The following is a 20,713-nucleotide window of genomic DNA, read 5'->3' as shown; positions in this document are numbered from 1 at the left end:
ATGGGTCATGGTTGATACTGCAGTTGTGTTGAAATGATATTGTAGTTGTGTTGAAAGGATACTGCAGTTGTGTTGAAAAGGAACTGCAGTTGTGCGAAACAGATGCCGTGTCATTCATCTAGAAATGCAGTTGTGTTGAACGGATACTGCAGTTATGTTGAAAAGATACTGCAGCTGTGTTGAACGGATACTGCAGTTGTGTGGAACGGATGAACGGCCTCTGTTCCATGCAACTGCAGTTTCCTTTCAACACAATTGCAGTATCTTTTCAACACAACTGCAGTATCCGTTCAACACAACTGCAGTATCAGTTATGATCATGGTCCACAATCCACGATATAATTTGCCCATTATTGCCTATGTCCTTTTCAAAACAAAATTAAAATCTTAAAATATAAGTGCTGGAAGTGTTAAGTTTAAATCAGCAGCGGTTTCTTCCAACCAACTAGAGGTGTTAAGCAAGGCGACCCCCTATCACCTCTTTTGTTCATCCTTGTTTCGGAGGCATTATCACGCTCCCTCATTCTGAAAATGGGCACAGGTATGATTTCGCCTTACTCGACAAGAGTTCAATGCCCAACCATTTCACATTTAGCCTTTGCAGATGACATCATAATATTTATAAATGGATCATCAAACTCCCTCAAGGCCTTGACGGAATCATTAAGACAATATCAAGCAGGTTCAGGGCAACTGATCAATTATAATAAAAGTTTCTTTGTCACTTCCAAACATTGCTTAGCGCAGAGAACGGCCACAATGTCACGAATCTTAGGCATGCAACGTTCAATTATGCTTTTCGCTATCTGGGAGTGAATTATTAAAAAAAAAAAAAAAAAAAAAAAAAAAAAAAATAAGTGCTGGAAGTAAGTATGCATCAGGCATGCATGAGACCAAGCTAAGCTAGACTGAATATTCATTCATTCTAATAATTAATTAAAAAGAAGCTAAGTTACAAGGATTGAGGTTCATAATAAATGTAAAATAAAAAATAAAGCCTAATGTAAGAATTCCAATTAGTACTCAAAAAAAAAATAAATTCCAATTACAATAATAAATCTAAAAATTAAAATCTTAAAAAAAACAATGAAATAAAATATGGTATAGTTGATATTGAGTTTCAAACTATATATCTTCAATTGCACTTAATTAATTAGCCGAATCAATGTTGGCATTTTCATTTTCATCAAAGCATCTCTTCCACAACCAATGTTTCTTCCACACTCTTTCGTTCATCTCATCAATGGGGATCCCCTTGGTTTCAGGCAGCAAGAACACAACAAACAACCCCATAACCAAAACGAAGGAAGCAAACATGAAGAAGATGGCGGATTTCATGGTGCAAAGCATAGTAAGAAAAGCCTGGGCCACAATAAAAGTGAATATCATATTGGTGCTAACCGCAAAGAAAAATCCTGCCGTTCTCGTCTCGAGTGGATATATTTCACTGGCAATAAGCCACCCCAGTGGACCCCAAGACCAGGCGAAACCCATCACAAACACACAAATAAACACCAACACAATTACTGCTGCAAACTTTGGTATCATATTTGTAGCTTGGAGATATGCTGCAAGAATTCCCCCTACCACACCCTGGGCTACAAGCATTTGGATGGCACCTTCAATCAGTAACGCTCTTCTCCCAAAATAATCGGCGCCAAAGATTGCCCCAACTGTAGAAAGTGAATTAACTGATCCAGTGATGAGAGCAGACAACAGAGATGCATTTGCTCCTAACCCCATTGTTTGAAACAACACAGGGGCGTAGAACATGATAACATTGATGCCGGTCAACTGCTGAAATACCTGAAGAATTGTACCACAGAAAAGTTGAGGCCAACTAGAACGCTTCATTAGGTTTCTGAATGGAGTTTTAATCTTTTTAGCCATCTCAGTGGAGCGTAAAATGTCCAAGTACTCTTTCTCTACGTTTTCCACGCCCCTTATCTTCTTCAGAGTTCGCAAACCCTCCTCATTCTTGCCTCGTTCAATCAGACTGGTAGGAGTCTCGACGATCATCAGAGAGCCTAAACCTAAAAAAATAGAAGGAACTGCAGCTACACCTAGAGATACCCTCCAGCCATTGGAACGTATATATTTGGAAGATAAATAATTGACAATATTGGCAAAGAAAATGCCTATTGTGATCAAGAATTGAAAGAGAACATTGAGGAGTCCTTGGTCGTAGCCTTTTTTAGGTACAAGCAAATACCCGGAGTATTCCGGGGTTATCGATCCACAGGGAAGCGGGGTATCAAGCACTAGTTACTAATTAATTCACGAGAAGCTATTCCTACGTTAACAATGGGTATTTATCTATAATTATGAAAACAAAATAAATGAAGCAAGGCAAACGGACTTTTATATACAAGAGATTAAGCGCGGGATTTTTGGGTGTCAAAGTGTTTAATCACCTAGTGCCAATCTAAAGTGAAATAATCATTCGGGTTCAACAAGTGTGGATGATTGCAATCTAAAAGGGAAAGATTACTCTCGTAATTCAATCCCAAAATAAGGTAATTGGAATACTCACTCTCGTGAGCTATTCACAACATATAATCAAGAACTAGCAATAAATGGAATACCCACTCTCGTGGGCTATTCACAATTGGAATACTCACTCTCGTGAGCTATTCACAATAAATCCCTTAATCAACATGTCCTCTCTCGAGGTACAAGAATCAAGTGCAATTGTGGGTGCTCTAATTCATAGACAAATTTAGCAATGAAACAAGTAATTAGGATCCTTAACTACAAGCATCAAGAAATTAAGCCACGATTACAACACAAGTAATAAACCCAAATAGATATTTCATTCAAGCAATTAAAGAACTAGGCACATAGGTTCATAAACACTTATCAATCCAAAAATCCCAAAGGAAAGCTTAGCCTATCATGGCTAAAATAGATTCAACAAATATACAATAAAGTTTTAAAATAGAAAAGAGAGGAAGAAATTCTCCCGAATGAAGCCTCCAAGCTCTTCTCTTTGATCTCTCTTCTCCAATTGATTTTTCCTTTTTGAGCTCTTTGAGAAGATGAGAGCTTCCCTTTCTTGATCTCCTTTTGTCCAAATCCGCAGCCAAGCTTAGGGTTTGGAGAGAAAATGATGCTTTTATAGTGGGTGGAGAATGAGGGGCAAAATAGACATTTCATAACAGCAGAAATTTCAGATCTGCGATTTCTCGACGCGTCGAGGACTTTTCTCGACGCGTCGAGATATTCCCGAACCAAAATCTTGGCATTCTGCCAACTCTCGACGCGTCGAGAAAATTCTCGACGCGTCGAGAATCTGTCTGCAACACAGTTTCGACTTGCAGCCTAATTTTGACCCTTTTACCCTTTGAACCACACTTTGATGTCTTCATAAGAGTTGTAGCCCTTGAAGTCTTCTTTCCAATGGTTCAAGAATCACCTCATTTGGATATTCTTAGGCTGAGATATGGTCCGATTACCGAGGTGTCGCCATGGTAGCGGGAATTACAACTCTTTGGCTCCTTTGGATTGGCTTTTGCTCCCAAATGGTTCTAATGCACTTCTAAACACATCAAAAACATCTAAACCAAGCATTATACCATTTTAAATATGAAAACAAGGAAATAACCATTGGACACAATATTTTATCACACAATTTACTATAAACCCTACATAAAAACACAAGTAAAATCGGTACAAATGGGAGTGTATCAAACTCCTCTTTTGTTTGCAGGAGCAATTTCTGATATGAATAGTGGCACTGCCTGCAAGAATGAAACAATGCATTAATTATATATATCAACTTCAAATTAAAGACAGATTAATTACAAATGTAGAACAATAATATAATAAATAGTATACCTGGTTGCCAAAACCGACACCAGCGCCGAGAAAGAGGCGTCCGAAGATGAGCATAAGAAGATTAAGGGCTGTGGTGTTGAGGATAACTCCAATGATGAAAAAGATAGAAGCGAGTTGAATGGTTAGTTTCCTTCCATAGCGCTTGCAACAATGGGAAGCGAAGAAACTAGCTACAACGGCAGCAAGGTAGAGTGAAGATGTGAANCAATGTTGGCATTTTCATTTTCATCAAAGCATCTCTTCCACAACCAATGTTTCTTCCACACTCTTTCGTTCATCTCATCAATGGGGATCCCCTTGGTTTCAGGCAGCAAGAACACAACAAACAACCCCATAACCAAAACGAAGGAAGCAAACATGAAGAAGATGGCGGATTTCATGGTGCAAAGCATAGTAAGAAAAGCCTGGGCCACAATAAAAGTGAATATCATATTGGTGCTAACCGCAAAGAAAAATCCTGCCGTTCTCGTCTCGAGTGGATATATTTCACTGGCAATAAGCCACCCCAGTGGACCCCAAGACCAGGCGAAACCCATCACAAACACACAAATAAACACCAACACAATTACTGCTGCAAACTTTGGTATCATATTTGTAGCTTGGAGATATGCTGCAAGAATTCCCCCTACCACACCCTGGGCTACAAGCATTTGGATGGCACCTTCAATCAGTAACGCTCTTCTCCCAAAATAATCGGCGCCAAAGATTGCCCCAACTGTAGAAAGTGAATTAACTGATCCAGTGATGAGAGCAGACAACAGAGATGCATTTGCTCCTAACCCCATTGTTTGAAACAACACAGGGGCGTAGAACATGATAACATTGATGCCGGTCAACTGCTGAAATACCTGAAGAATTGTACCACAGAAAAGTTGAGGCCAACTAGAACGCTTCATTAGGTTTCTGAATGGAGTTTTAATCTTTTTAGCCATCTCAGTGGAGCGTAAAATGTCCAAGTACTCTTTCTCTACGTTTTCCACGCCCCTTATCTTCTTCAGAGTTCGCAAACCCTCCTCATTCTTGCCTCGTTCAATCAGACTGGTAGGAGTCTCGACGATCATCAGAGAGCCTAAACCTAAAAAAATAGAAGGAACTGCAGCTACACCTAGAGATACCCTCCAGCCATTGGAACGTATATATTTGGAAGATAAATAATTGACAATATTGGCAAAGAAAATGCCTATTGTGATCAAGAATTGAAAGAGAACATTGAGGAGTCCTTGGTCGTAGCCTTTTTTAGGTACAAGCAAATACCCGGAGTATTCCGGGGTTATCGATCCACAGGGAAGCGGGGTATCAAGCACTAGTTACTAATTAATTCACGAGAAGCTATTCCTACGTTAACAATGGGTATTTATCTATAATTATGAAAACAAAATAAATGAAGCAAGGCAAACGGACTTTTATATACAAGAGATTAAGCGCGGGATTTTTGGGTGTCAAAGTGTTTAATCACCTAGTGCCAATCTAAAGTGAAATAATCATTCGGGTTCAACAAGTGTGGATGATTGCAATCTAAAAGGGAAAGATTACTCTCGTAATTCAATCCCAAAATAAGGTAATTGGAATACTCACTCTCGTGAGCTATTCACAACATATAATCAAGAACTAGCAATAAATGGAATACCCACTCTCGTGGGCTATTCACAATTGGAATACTCACTCTCGTGAGCTATTCACAATAAATCCCTTAATCAACATGTCCTCTCTCGAGGTACAAGAATCAAGTGCAATTGTGGGTGCTCTAATTCATAGACAAATTTAGCAATGAAACAAGTAATTAGGATCCTTAACTACAAGCATCAAGAAATTAAGCCACGATTACAACACAAGTAATAAACCCAAATAGATATTTCATTCAAGCAATTAAAGAACTAGGCACATAGGTTCATAAACACTTATCAATCCAAAAATCCCAAAGGAAAGCTTAGCCTATCATGGCTAAAATAGATTCAACAAATATACAATAAAGTTTTAAAATAGAAAAGAGAGGAAGAAATTCTCCCGAATGAAGCCTCCAAGCTCTTCTCTTTGATCTCTCTTCTCCAATTGATTTTTCCTTTTTGAGCTCTTTGAGAAGATGAGAGCTTCCCTTTCTTGATCTCCTTTTGTCCAAATCCGCAGCCAAGCTTAGGGTTTGGAGAGAAAATGATGCTTTTATAGTGGGTGGAGAATGAGGGGCAAAATAGACATTTCATAACAGCAGAAATTTCAGATCTGCGATTTCTCGACGCGTCGAGGACTTTTCTCGACGCGTCGAGATATTCCCGAACCAAAATCTTGGCATTCTGCCAACTCTCGACGCGTCGAGAAAATTCTCGACGCGTCGAGAATCTGTCTGCAACACAGTTTCGACTTGCAGCCTAATTTTGACCCTTTTACCCTTTGAACCACACTTTGATGTCTTCATAAGAGTTGTAGCCCTTGAAGTCTTCTTTCCAATGGTTCAAGAATCACCTCATTTGGATATTCTTAGGCTGAGATATGGTCCGATTACCGAGGTGTCGCCATGGTAGCGGGAATTACAACTCTTTGGCTCCTTTGGATTGGCTTTTGCTCCCAAATGGTTCTAATGCACTTCTAAACACATCAAAAACATCTAAACCAAGCATTATACCATTTTAAATATGAAAACAAGGAAATAACCATTGGACACAATATTTTATCACACAATTTACTATAAACCCTACATAAAAACACAAGTAAAATCGGTACAAATGGGAGTGTATCAAACTCCTCTTTTGTTTGCAGGAGCAATTTCTGATATGAATAGTGGCACTGCCTGCAAGAATGAAACAATGCATTAATTATATATATCAACTTCAAATTAAAGACAGATTAATTACAAATGTAGAACAATAATATAATAAATAGTATACCTGGTTGCCAAAACCGACACCAGCGCCGAGAAAGAGGCGTCCGAAGATGAGCATAAGAAGATTAAGGGCTGTGGTGTTGAGGATAACTCCAATGATGAAAAAGATAGAAGCGAGTTGAATGGTTAGTTTCCTTCCATAGCGCTTGCAACAATGGGAAGCGAAGAAACTAGCTACAACGGCAGCAAGGTAGAGTGAAGAAGCGAAGAAACTAGCTACAACGGCAGCAAGGTAGAGTGAAGATGTGAAAAGCTGAAGCACAACGGCAGCAAGGTAGAGTGAAGATGTGAAAAGCTGAAGCATCTCGGCAGCAAGGTAGAGTGAAGATGTGAAAAGCTGAAGCATCTGATTGTCATATTTGCAATAGTTATCTTCATGAATCATGTGTTTCTTCACGTATTTGCAATAGTTATCTTCATGAATCATGTGTTTCTTCACGTACACCGCTGGAAAGAATTTTTCCAGAAATTCATCCATTGAAGTCACTCCACCTGCCACAAATTCAAGAAAAAATCATTTTATTGATTGATTAAACCAAGAAATACAATTAAGAGAAATTGATCTGATGCATGTGAGTAGGCAGTGTAGCGTACCAGAAATTCCAATATCATAACCGAACATTAGACCAGCAAAGGCAGCTATGATGGAACAGATTATTACTTGTGTAGTGAGTTTCGCCGGGACGTCATCTTCATTACCCTTCTCTAAACACATGATTTGGGCTACCGTTATTACAAATTTCCAAGACCTTCGTTCTACGTTCCTCTGGCTACCAAACTAAAATCAATCAAGAACTGTTGAAGAATCAAGATTATATTATATATATGGAGATTGAAGGGAGCTGTGGGTTGAGGATGATGGAATGGCGAATAAGTATCCTTTTTATATATAGGTGTGTATTGCATCCATGTCCGTATAGAAATGGGATATTTTTGAATCAAATTCAACTCAAATTGGGATTTGGGAAGCACCTCCCGTGCAATCATCCAATTTTAGTTAACTAGGATTAGAAAAAAAAAATAATTAAAAATTCCCGCCTCAAATTAAATATGTTTTAATCATTAATTAGTTAATGATTTAAGGTTTGATTGTAAACTTAGAAAATGAAAATTATTAATTATTAATTAGTTAATGATAATAATGAGAATGAGTGTAACTAATTTTCCCTCGTTCCATTGACTATTACTGGATATAAATGTGTTCACCGCGCCGGCATTCACAAGTGGAAAGGAAATATTAGAAAAAGCACACTCAAGTGCTCTGTGTCTTGGCGTCTAGGAAAATATATACAAAACACTCATTTGTAAAAAGAGTTTGTTGATCGATCAATACAATGGATGTGGAAAGTACGTTTAGGCTTATGTTCGGCGTGAAGAAAGAGCAGGATATGGTGGAGTTGATCGAAGCTGCGGTGAGCGTTGCGTCTTTGATTGCCCCTCACAAGTTGAAGAAGCATAGAAGCAGAATCGTGAAGTTGTTGTTTGATGAGGATCCAGCTAATGCATCTCATGACTTGTTTTCCGATGACGAGTTGGGTTTCGACTCCGACGACGATGATGATGATGAAGAATTATTGAAGGTTACTTCTACGCCTGCAAAGAAAACATCCAATTCTCCGGAAATCAAGAAATTAGGGTTCAAGAAATGTGGAGAAGAATCTCAGGTTGTTGCTCCTCAAATGACGCCATTAAAGATGGAGGGTCGTCAAGATAAGTCGATGGAAGCCCCAAAGAAGATGTTATGGCGCAAGTACCCTGAAGAAGAAGGAGGAGAAGCGGAAAAGAAGGCCAAGAAGAGAAAGATAGACTTCCCTGAACCTAAGACCCATTCCGACGGTCGCAATAAGGCCAAGCTCCTTCCCAGCTCTCATGCCCGATGGAATGAATTGAAGGTCCACACAAATGGAAAGCCGAAGCCAAAGTCCAGATATTAATATTGTAGCCGCCAGCTAGCCAAACTAAACTCTGTAATCTAAGAACTACGTGTGGCTTGATCCCAGAATTCAACAACATCAAAACCTGGGTACGTAGGCACCCTTGATTGTTACAAGGTTCAGCTGCGATTAATGCAATTTTTATACACTCACATCCATGTTCATTCATTTATTATATTCCCTATGTAATTACCACCCTCTTCTGTTGAACGGCATCTCATATAGTACTCAAAAGTTGGGGTTTGTGTATGCCGGGTCGGTCCTAAGCAAATGCAAGCTGAGCAATAGCCCAAGACCCATGCTTGAAGGTTCCTCTTGGTCGACCATTGTTTGTTGGGTTGGGCCTGATCCTAATATTTTACATCCATACCCGTTTTAACATGTAAGATGTTATTTTAATTTTTTTTTTTTGTATTTATTATTTTATTTCACCTTATAATTCTATACAAAATCAACACATAACACCATAATGCTACCTAAAGAATATTTATTTGGAAGTGAAAAAAAAAAACACACACACACACAATTAAGGATGCATACCAGATACCTAAAAATAATGCTATTTTGGGATTCCTTGACTCCTTTGGTGTTGTGTTTTATGCTTTACATCCATTATTATTGAGATGATCATAAGGATGGATACTATGGGCATGCATAAACTTTCAACTCATGAGAAAATAAAAGTAAATTATGATCAGTGGGACTAGCTGTGTTGGTTTAACCTATCACCTTTGATAAGGATTATTTTCTCTATGTATTCAAGGGTATAGCAATCTATGTAATAATGTAGAGTAAATGCAAGAATTGAGCCCAAAGAAGTTATTTTATTCATTGTTCTTCCAAAGTCTAGAGAGAGTCAGGAGAAAATAGCTTATTGCGTCTTTTAGAGAGAGGGAGAGAGAGGAGGAAAAGCTCTCGACCTTTACCAAAGGGTCAAGTGCACTTATATAGGCCTAGATGCTGACCGACTGACTTTGACCTGAACCGTTTGACCCCAACCCCACTACACACTATAGGAGCGTGGACGTATAGGGAGGTCAAAATCGTGGAATATTCCATATCAACCTTAAAAGTCTTGCTCCGGCAGCAGTGTAGGAATTTGAATCCTACTAAGAATGTGGTGTCATTGGAGACATTGACCGATCAGAGGAGATGAAGACCCCTTTGGCCTGTGTAAACAAGAGTGTATGTATATGTAGGGTGTGGTTGTTCACAATTTACCTCTTCCAATGACTCTTGATTAGGGCCGGCCTTGAGGGCGAGTGAGATGGGCACCCGCCCTGGGCCCGACGTTGGGAAGGGCCCCCTAACTTGATTTTTTATTTTTTGATAGCATTTTTAAAAAATATGTTTGCATATGCAAAGATTTGAATTAATGACTTTAAAATTGTTTATTAATTTTAAATTCACTTAACAATTACAACCATACTTATCTCAGTTAATAGATATATATATTAATGAACTTTGAATTAATTTATAATTGAACTTCATATAAGACCGAAAGTTTGAATGGACATTAATCCAATGCTAATCTAAAATGATTTTTTTATTTAATAAAAAATTATATGTATACAAAAATTCAAAATTATCATTTAATTACTTACATCAAAGCCACAAAATTCTTTAACTTAGGGGCCCTTGTTTTTTATTTTACCTTGGGCTGATAAAAGGATAGGACCGGCCCTGTTCTTGACAGAGGTTCTAAAAATTTAATATTAGTTTAGTGTAAAGTGAGATATCTAATGTATTAAAAGTAAAGCAAAATAAAAGTGAATTATGGAGTGAAAGTGGTGTGGGCAGTGGAAGCAAGAATGCGACAGAAGAGCCAAAACATGACACGAAATGCAAATTCTGAGTTTCGTACACTTTGATGCTTTTGGTCAAATATCATTCTCCTGCTCCCCACATCCAAATCAAACGGTCCAAAATACTCATTCCTCCGTTTTAAAACAACTTAGAAAAACAAAGAAAATGGAAAAATTATTACTCAATACTCAATTATCCACAAAAATAAAAAATAAAAAATAAAAATGAAATTCCACCATGACCATACTAGTTGAGTAGTTGTGTTAGACCCTACATACACAAAGTCATTTAATGAGCGTAAGTCCTCAAGAATATTTGTTGAAGTTTATAAGTTTTATGAGTTGTAAATTTTAAATTTAATATACATTTTTAAAATAAATGTAATATATTAGCACAATGTTTATTGTAATTTTTATCAAATTGAATGAATCACTTTTTCTTTTTAAACGATGTTCTGTTTATTGTTTAAAAATTATATATTGTCTATTTCTCAAGATGGGATGCACAAATTAAAGAGCATATAATTTACTAAATTGAATAATTTTTATGGAGGGGGAAGATAGAAATGTTGTCTTACGCTAAGAATTGAATGGGGTTGGAATAAGTACTTCCATAATTGGTAATGGGAGGGATATGTGCAATGTGCTTCCTTTATTGCAATAGATAACACTTAAAAGGTCCAAAATTGCTATCATTGCAGCATCAATTCGGTCTTGGAATGACCTTCAAGATTAGACCCAAGCATCGCCAATAAAGTCCCCAAATTGTCAGGAACGTTAACTCCGTTAAATTGTAGCTATTAATATCAACTATCACGATATAGCTTGCATTTACTTTAAAATCCTTATTATATGCTACAAAATAGATGGAGTTTGCGATTTTCATTAAATCAATGACCAAAATTGCCAAGGACCTTGTAGTCCAGTGGCATCAAACCCTTCCCTTTATACGGGAGGTGGTGGATTTGAGCCTCAGTGGGGGTTGCTTAACTGAAGTTATTTTTAATCCAATTTTTCAGAATATTAAGTTTAGCATTAATATATAAAATTTATATATTTAGAAACTACATTAAAACTACTATTAAACACAAACAAATTAAATTAAAAATAATAAAAAATACTAAAGAAAACAAGCAATGAAGAAATAGTTGATTTGACGAATAAATAGTAAATAGGACAGGTAAAATGGGAGAGAGTGAGTAACTAATATTAATTACATTATCAGAACACGTGTGTCAAAATTCAAAATGTTATTTTTCCTTGGCATAAGAGTCAAATAAACCTTTCAACGATGGCCAAAGTACAATTAGCTCTCTAAACTAACAAAAGCTCCAATTAAACACTTCATCTCTTCACTTTTACTCAATTAAGTTAATTAACAGGTTATTACATCTAGATCACAGATAAATTTGTGTGTGTGTGTGGGTGTGTGTGTGTTCAAATAATAAATATATTTTTAATTCAAATAAATTAATATATTTAAAATAAAATAAAATAAAAAACCTTCTCTAATGGCATGCTTCTCTATCTAAGTCAGACTTCTCCCAGTTTGACAGAGAAGCCGACCATGGCTTAACAGTCTAACTGGACGAAGAAGTCGGCCATGGCTTCTCTGTCCAGTTGGACGAAGAAGTCGGTCTAGCTTCTATGTCCTTGGACAGAGAAGAAGGCCATGGCTTCTCTGTCGAGGAAAAGCCGGCCAACTTTTTTTTTTTTTTTTTTTTTTTGTAAATTTAAAAAAAAAATTTAAAAGTAATTTTTACCTGCTATTACTTTGTGTTTACCTGCACATTGTGCTAATTGCACAAATTTAAGAAGTTATAGGTTTAATTGCATAAAAGTAAAGAGATGAAGGACCTAATAGGAGCTTTTGTTAGTTTATGATGCTAAACGCACTTTGACTTATAGTTAAAGGGTCTAGTTCACCCTTATCCCTTTTTCTTTTAAATAATTATTAACGCTTTTATTTTAGAATAAAATACCATAAAGTGACTCTCATATCAAAATTTTCTAGTGGGCAACTTTAATTTCAACAAGATTGATTGAATATAACACATGGTAGAATATACTATTGATAAACTTTTTTTGGGGGTATATTTAATGATTTACAAAGATGTTTTACATAGAGATTATGGGACAATAAATTATTACGAAATATCACTTTCTTTTTCTTTTTTCTTTTTTTTTTTTTACATAAAATATCACATTTTTAGATATTGGCATTGTTTTGTAATTAGCAGAGCTACCACTTTTAGTGTTTACTAAGGATGTGTTTGAAAATCTGGAAAATGATTTTTGAAAATCATTTTTCAGGTTTTTAGTGTTTGGGATAGGGTGAAAAATTGAAATCAACGGAAAATAATTTCCGGTTAAAGGGATAATAACTTCTTTTTTTTTGAAAAATGACTTTCCATTTTTTGGAGAGAAAGTCATTTTTCATATTCAACTGCTTCTTCCAAAAATGTTTCCTTGGCTTTTTTCCGACATCCTCCGCTTTTACCTTGATTGTTTTTGTCGGAAATCAGTACAAACCATTTTGGTTTCGTCGGAAATCGGTAGAAACCTGACTGGTTTTGTTAGAAACCAATAGAAACTAGACTAGTTTCCTCCGAAAACCAGTACTCTTTAAAAAAAAAATACTTTTTTGTTATTTGGAAAAAAATGAATGTGAAAAACATAGTTGTTGTCAAATCTTTTTTGGTTAACAACAATTAAAATTTTAATTATACAATTTTGCTTATTTTCTAGAAAATGAACCAAACAAACAAAGATAGTTTTCTAGAATGCAACAAACAACGAGAAATGAAAATATTTTATAAAAAATGACTCATTTTCCATAAAACATTTTCTAGAAGTCATTTTCTTGGTTTCCAAACACACCCTAAAAGGCTAAACCCTAAAAGGATATTGGTGTTTTTCGAAAATAAAATTATTTCCACAAAACGCTTTTCTCATAAATTAATAAAATAAAAAAACTGATTTTTTATGAGCCTAAGGCTCCATAGTGTCACGCACGGATTGCATGACTGTGTTAGACCTAATGGATTGACGGGTCAACTGGATAACTTGCCATAAAATGAGTAGGGGGCAAAAATAGCGTCAATGGTGCTTTTGCCATAGATGCTAAGGTATGGTTAGTTAGGTATGTCGACATGGTTAAGTTCGAGTAGGTTGTCACTAATTCTGGACTTGACTATGAAGGTGACCGAGATAGTTCGAAAGGCACAACTGGTCCGAAACTATTGTCATTCCCCTGATGAGCTCATGGCAGGGCAAAACTGATTCAGGGTCGTATGCGGTTATGGCTATTCCACAGGGTAAAAGTGGCCTCGTGACACTGCAGGGGCACTGGCATTGCGTCAGACTCTAGTCACATTATAAGTGGTATCAGAGCATGTCGTACTTATATTGTTGCATGCTTTGGTAGGGTCCTCGGGGGGAGGACTATGCAGGCATGAGTGGCACGAAGGGAGCTCACGTGGACTTGACGGCTCTAACCTCATGGTCGGTGGGTGTTATATGGGTCCTAGAGAGAAAAGGGACCCTGGGTGGTCACTAGCTAAGCTTGACAGGTTTACTTAGAGGACTCGAGGTGACACAGTGCATAGGCAATATAGTATGATGATCCTATTGCAGAGTCTTTCTGCCCTAACACGGATTGTCTAATCGTGTTAGACCCAATGAATAGACGAGCCAAATTTCTAGCATGCTATAAAATGGGTAGGGATGACAATAATGTCAAGGCTAGTTCTACTGTAGACACTAAAGTATTACCGAGTTAAGCACGCTCACCCGGTTAAGTTTGGTTAGTTTTTTTTACTAATCTTGGACTTGACTATGAAAGGGATCGAGACAATTCGAAGGGTAGAACTTGTTGGGAGCTATTGTATTCTCCTAATGACTGACAAGCTCATGGCAAGGCAAATATAATTTGGCACTGTCTCAGATAAGGCTGGTCCGTAAAATAAGAGAGGATCCGGAATGCCGCATGGGCACCGCACGGGCATTGGGTACTAAGTTGGACTCTTAATCTAAAAATATACCCCACTTTTGTTGCCCATCCGATGGGCATTTGATGGGGGATCATTTGATCCCACATATGGGACCCTTTGTATTATTGTTGTTGTTTTCATTTTTATTTTATTATATTACATAATAATAATAAAAAATGTTTTTATGTTTTTTTACCTATTAAACTTCAATATAAACATTTAATTTTATTAAACATTTCTTTATAAACCACTAGTAAAATTCATTCATCGAAACGAGAAATGTAAAGGTTTTAAAGTAATTAAGGTGAGACATAGTACAGGATAACTTCACACCCCAGTATTGAGAGAAAAAAGGCCGAAAGAGGGAAAGAAAATAACATTTGGATTGTAGTGAAAATGATAATTAGGCCAAACCCAACTCCCAACACCACACCAACGGGCAATCCAAATTCTGGCAAACATCCACGGTGCAATGCCTTGTTCCTATGGACTTTAGCAAATAAAACCTTCAAATTAGCTGTAAAATATTTTTTTCCATAAAAGCATATATCTAATCTCCACAACGTAGTACTATTTTGGATAAGAAGATCCGATCGACTGTGATTACTGTCAACGTACGTTCTCACCATCTCAAAATTAAAATATATTTTAATCTGGGCATGCTTATTGCCAATCCCAAGAGTTCATCTATGAGTATGAATGAATTCAACTAGTAAAAGTCTATAGTACAGTTGAACCAGAAATGAGTTATGGATGAATTTAATGCAACCAGGCAGCGGAATCTCTCCCCATTTCTACCTAATCCTCCACCAAAATATTGACTTAATCCACTTTTCCCACTCCAGTTGTTCAACATCTTAAACCCAATTCAATCCGCGTTTCAAAGTCTTAACAGAGAAGTAACCTTAACAGAGAAGTAACGTCAACTCTTTAGATTTACAGTTTTTTTTTTTTTTTTTTTTGAAATAAAGATGGAAAAATGGGATTTGGATCGGAGGATAATGATAATGGAACTAATTTCTTTTTCTTAAATTTTATCTCCTTAACGTTACGATTACAAGCGTGTAATCCGTTTCCGCTAGGCAGTTCACTTCCGAAAATAAATATAAAAAAAAAAAACAAAATCCGGAAATATGGAAGCGGAAAATTTGAAAACGAAGAAAAAAAAAGGGGAAAAGAAAAAGGAAAAATCCTCGCCTCCGTTGTAGTTAGGTTAGTCTTCGAAACCGGTTTTCTTCCAAATCGCGTTGCGGACTCTACTCAGGTCTCTGCCTTTGAGGGTGCGCCCGATGCCTTCGTGCACCGAGAAGGAGGCGATTCGAGTCCTGGCTAACTGCTGCGCAACGAACTCGTGCGGCGGGACCCGATCGCCGCCGTCGCCGTCCTCCTCGTCGTCGAAATCATCGTCGCAGTCTCTCCGCCGGTTCTCCCTGTACTCGTCCTTCAGTATCTTCGACCAGTCCGGCACGTTCACCGGCAACGACCCCGGCGCCGCTCCGACCACGCGCGTGCCGCTCACGGCCGACGGTTTCCTCACGCGAGAACTCGGAATCGCCTTCCGCCGCTCCGGAGAAACAGAGTGAGCCGCGCTCCACACGTCCGACTCCTCAAGTTCAAACACGGAGTCGCCGCCGATCGGCGCGTCGCGGTCAGTCGACAGGAACCGGTAGTTAGCCCTCGGGAAATAGCTCCTCGATGCGGCCATTGCAGAATCACACACCAATCGATTGTTGCGTCTGTGCTTTCAATTCTCCACTTTACAGAGATAAATAGAGATTGAGATCATATATTTTACACGTATAAACGCTGTTCTTCCTCACAGATACAATGAATTCTCTAACCCTCTCTCTGAACCCTATATCTGTAGCCTGCCCATGCTAACTCTGCTTGAGGAGGTGTGATCTGCTTTTATAGATCTTTCAATGGATAAGTTTCCTTTCTCTCTCTTCCCCAATATAAATTTGTCATTTCTCACTCTTATCTGTGCACAAACTTCGACTAGACGAAATCACTATTGTATCCCTCAAATATTAGCAGTTATTCCATGTCATATTAGTACTACTCCGTAATTCAATTCATACAGGGCCCACTTTCATTTACAATAGCGGATCTGGACCGTCAATTCTTTTTCTTTAATTTTGTCAAAGAAAGCAACCTTAATCGGCAACCAAACAACGCTCGGAATAAAGGTGTTATTAGTGGCATCGTGATGTTTTATATTTTTATATATATATATATATATATATATATATATATATATATATATATATATATAACTATAGAGTTTAAAAATTGTAAATATAAATTCAACTATAGAGTTCTTTAATTGTGTATATAGAGTTATGCAATTATTACTATTGAGTTATGTAAATTTTATATATTGAGTTTTAAAATTGTGAATATTCAGTTCTAAAATCGTAAATATAAACTTCAAAAATTATGAATATAGAGTAACGAATTTTGAAGACAAACGGTAAGGAAGGATACATTTAAAAATAAAAAATAAACGGCGTCATTTTGAAGCAAAGCGATGCCGTTTTGGACCCGGGTCCATGAAATAACAACTGACCTTAATCAAGTTAATTTGGTAGCCACAAGATTTTAAGTTTGATTATCGTGTGTGTGTTAATTTGGTAGCCACAAGATTTTAAGTTTGATTATAGTGTGTGTGTGTGTGTGTGTGTATAATTGATCTTAGTAGATTTAACGGTTGAAAAAAAAAAAAAAGATGGTTCATTTTCATAAATAAGATGGTTCACTTTCATAAGTATTACAAACCCTGATCCTTTTTCTTTTTTTTTTTTTTTACTTGATTTCCTATTCATCAATCTTGTAGATGAATAGTTTGGATTTGTCCGCAGGTTCTCACCTGGGAGTAGTTCTAACATGAAAACACATTCGGATCATCCATCAAAGAGGTTTTAATGGATCGTATTTTTCTTTATTTTTGGTATCATTATTTGTATAGTTAATTTACATTGGTGAAATTGTAATTGCGTGTACATTTAAACTTGTATTAATTTTTAATGCATATCTTTTGCTTCATTATAAAGGTGTAATTATAGTAGAATTAAAAATTTTCTAGTAGGATTATTGAGGTTGCATGAATGCACATAAACGGTCACGTGAGTGCACACAATGAAACACATGTTCAAAAGAGGATAAAATGTACAAATAAATGCATGTCATCCCATGTAGAATGCATACAAACGTGCACATGAGTGCACACAACCGCAAATAATATATTTGTCCACAACTTAAATGCACAAATGGATAATAGTGTGCATTCATTTGAAACTTACCAAAATGCACAAGATACAGCATAAAAGTATACACACCTAACTACCATCAATACAATGACATACAGAACAAATAAAAGTCAACAATTGAAATAATTACTGACGAAAAAACCTTCAAAGTAGATGAATATATATATATATATATATATATATATATGGTAGGGTTCCCGTGTGATGAAGACAACTTCCCGTGCTGTTAACACAAAATGACGCACCTTAAGAACACAAAACACAAGCCTAAAATTTTAAAATGATGCTCCTTAAGTTTAAAAAATCCACGCACCTTAAGAAGGAAAACCATGCACCTAAAACTATAGGCCGACACAATTTTAAGTTTCAACAACTGACGCACCTTTATGTGAAAACTGCAATGGTGACTCAATTTTTTATTCACTATATGCGAAAAGTTATATACTACAATGCGTTACAAATTTACTCTTAGGGGCACATTTGTGTGAGATGGTCTCGCAGATCCTTATCCATTAAGCGGGTCAGATCAATATGGAAATGTAATACTAATAACGAATGAAATGTTTGTTATTTATAAGAGAAAGTGTAATACTTTAAAAAATATAATAATTTCACATTATGATCTAAAGTATAACATTTTTCATCAAAAGTATTATACTTTCCCTAATAAGTAATGTTGGAAAGTGTTTGTAACTTATAAGAGAAAATGTAATACTTTTAAATAAAAATGTAAAAGTATTACATTTTTATTCAATAGCATTACACTTTCCTATATAAGTAATAAAAACTTTATTCTTCATTAATATTACATTTTTAAGTATAAATATTACATTTTCATCTTCACCCCAACACCAGAATTTGCCAAACACATTGTGCTCAGATGTCACATCTGTGACTATCATTAGGGTGAGAGAAGGTCATATATAGGATCGAATTTCGGTGGTAGAGAAAATACCATATATTTTAATAGAGATTTTTTTTTTTATTAATAAACACATCTTAAATTTTTGACATTTGATAGTAAAATTTATTCATTTTCGTTTTGTTTATTCATTTAACAGAAATAAAATAAATAAATAAATAAATTTATGATATCCTAAAGATGGAGTTAGAGATGGGTGTCACACGATCCGAATGTCTTTAGGCAACTCTTTGCCAAATCCGACATTCCTACGTGTATGTCTTCCACGTGTCAATGCGAGAAGTAAGTTGAATGAAGGAAGTAACGACAAAAGAGGGATTGAAATGAAGTTCCAAAAGGAGGGGCATTTCGGGAAGCGGAATTTGTTAGTTAGTGAGTTGTGGGAAAGGTGTTGAAATTTGTCACGATGTGGCGGATTCACCTGGGGTAGTATGGTCCAAAAGTTGAGCCGTTCACGGCTACGCAACACGTGTTGGAGATGTTTTGGATGCGCGCCACCTGGCGTTATGCTGGTCCAGTAAACGAACCAAGCGTGAACGCACGTGAATCCGGACCCATTCCTATGTTGTTGTATCTATGCATTGCGCTCTTGCCAGCTAGCCTATCATTCTATTTTGTACCTCCCATAGAAGAGTGATTTTTCAATAAAATCTTCTCACATATTTTGATCTATAAGACAAGTCGGGTTAAAATTAAGTGGTCATATTTGTTTGAGATTGTCTTACAAATTCTTATACATAAACAGGTCAAGACTTGTCAAAATGCAAATGTAATACCTGGTCTTTCTCCGTGAGGTAGAAGACGAATCGTCACTTGTTGGAATTGAACTTCGTTCTCTCGAAATTCTTCCTCACAAAAAGAGCTCACTTGTCACTTGAATTACTCCATTGGATTTAATTGATTGCTGAAGTTTAATCTCGTATGTCTTGATCAAAATGAATGTGATTGAAGCGTTATGTCATCACAACATAACATTTAATAATTACTAGCTAGGCAAAGATAATGTTGAAAAGATAAAATACTGTACGCAACGTAAAGATGAGATAACGATTGGATTGACATTGTGTGTAAGAATTTTTAACGTTTGGTGCTACATTATTGGTGTCACCTTAAATCTTAATCCCATCCGTTATTTTCGATCCACTGTAGTATGTCGTCCCCTCCTCGTCGCGGTCAGCGTAAAACAATATAGCAGAAATTGACCGAAGGCGACTTAAGCAAGTAGATGTGGTCATGCATTATTGCCATTTTCATATTTCACTGCCTGCGGACCATCATCGGTTACGAGTATAGAAACGAACGAATTATATTCCAAATGCGATCTCGTCCACCGCGCTAGCTATTCCAATGTTTTGGTAGCTGAAAATAATATTTGGATCGATTTCTGGATAAGATATATATATAGCTGTGCTGTTGATTTGATCAAAGTTGACTACTTAATGTAATGTTGAAAAAATGGCCAATAGACCTCTTCCCTCTCCCGACTTGTGGCTTCAAATGTGTGTGCGCATAATTATTTTCTCAATCTACTGAATCACCTCCACTAAGGCTCGAACCCACTCCCTTCCACATGGGAGTATTCTAGCTTTATCTATGTCCCTACAATCTATGTCTCTACAAGTGTATTCGATAATATATATAAAGTACACTCAATAAGATTGCACTTGTAAATATTAAAAAATATATATTGATAGTATTCCGGGGTGCACACAAAAGTTTGAGATAATTATAAAAATACCATTGAATTGTTTCCTTGCTTTAGAGCCCTCATATTTTGTAATTGATGACTATGATGAGTTTTAAGTTTTTTCCTCGATACCAATTTTTACTTGAAGTGCATATTTTTGAAAAAAATCAAAGGTAGGTTACTGTAAAGAGCTTAAACAAAGTCAGAGAAAACAGAGTCCCAATACAAAGTACTAGCCTGAGAATAGGCTTTCGAAGCTAACCAATGAGCTAAAACATTTAATGAACGAGCAATGAAATAAAATAAAAAAACTTAAAAAAATGCATTAGGACCCTACAATCCATACTAGATATGCCAATGTACAACCTCAACTCAGCCGTGAAAGATAATAG

The 20,713-nt window shown here is 36.6% G+C and overlaps 1 protein-coding gene and 1 pseudogene across 1 annotated transcript; both read right to left on the bottom strand.

Annotated features, from left to right (window-relative positions):
* Positions 1 to 1,149: 1,149 nt before the first annotated feature.
* LOC116016190 lies at positions 1,150 to 7,427 on the bottom strand (annotated as a pseudogene).
* An 8,015-nt stretch (positions 7,428 to 15,442) lies between these two features.
* On the bottom strand, positions 15,443 to 16,401 carry LOC116015402. Its single transcript, XM_031255452.1, has one exon. It carries the CDS (start codon positions 16,146 to 16,148, stop codon positions 15,657 to 15,659), a length of 492 nt encoding a protein of 163 aa, XP_031111312.1. The 5' UTR covers positions 16,149 to 16,401; the 3' UTR covers positions 15,443 to 15,656.
* Between the last annotated feature and the right edge of the window lie 4,312 nt (positions 16,402 to 20,713).

The sequence above is a fragment of the Ipomoea triloba genome, chromosome 4, assembly GCF_003576645.1.
Source record: "Ipomoea triloba cultivar NCNSP0323 chromosome 4, ASM357664v1".
In the NCBI taxonomy this organism is placed as follows: Eukaryota; Viridiplantae; Streptophyta; class Magnoliopsida; order Solanales; family Convolvulaceae; genus Ipomoea; species Ipomoea triloba.
Note: the sequence above shows the minus strand (reverse complement) of the source record. Positions and strands in the feature narration are given on the sequence as shown.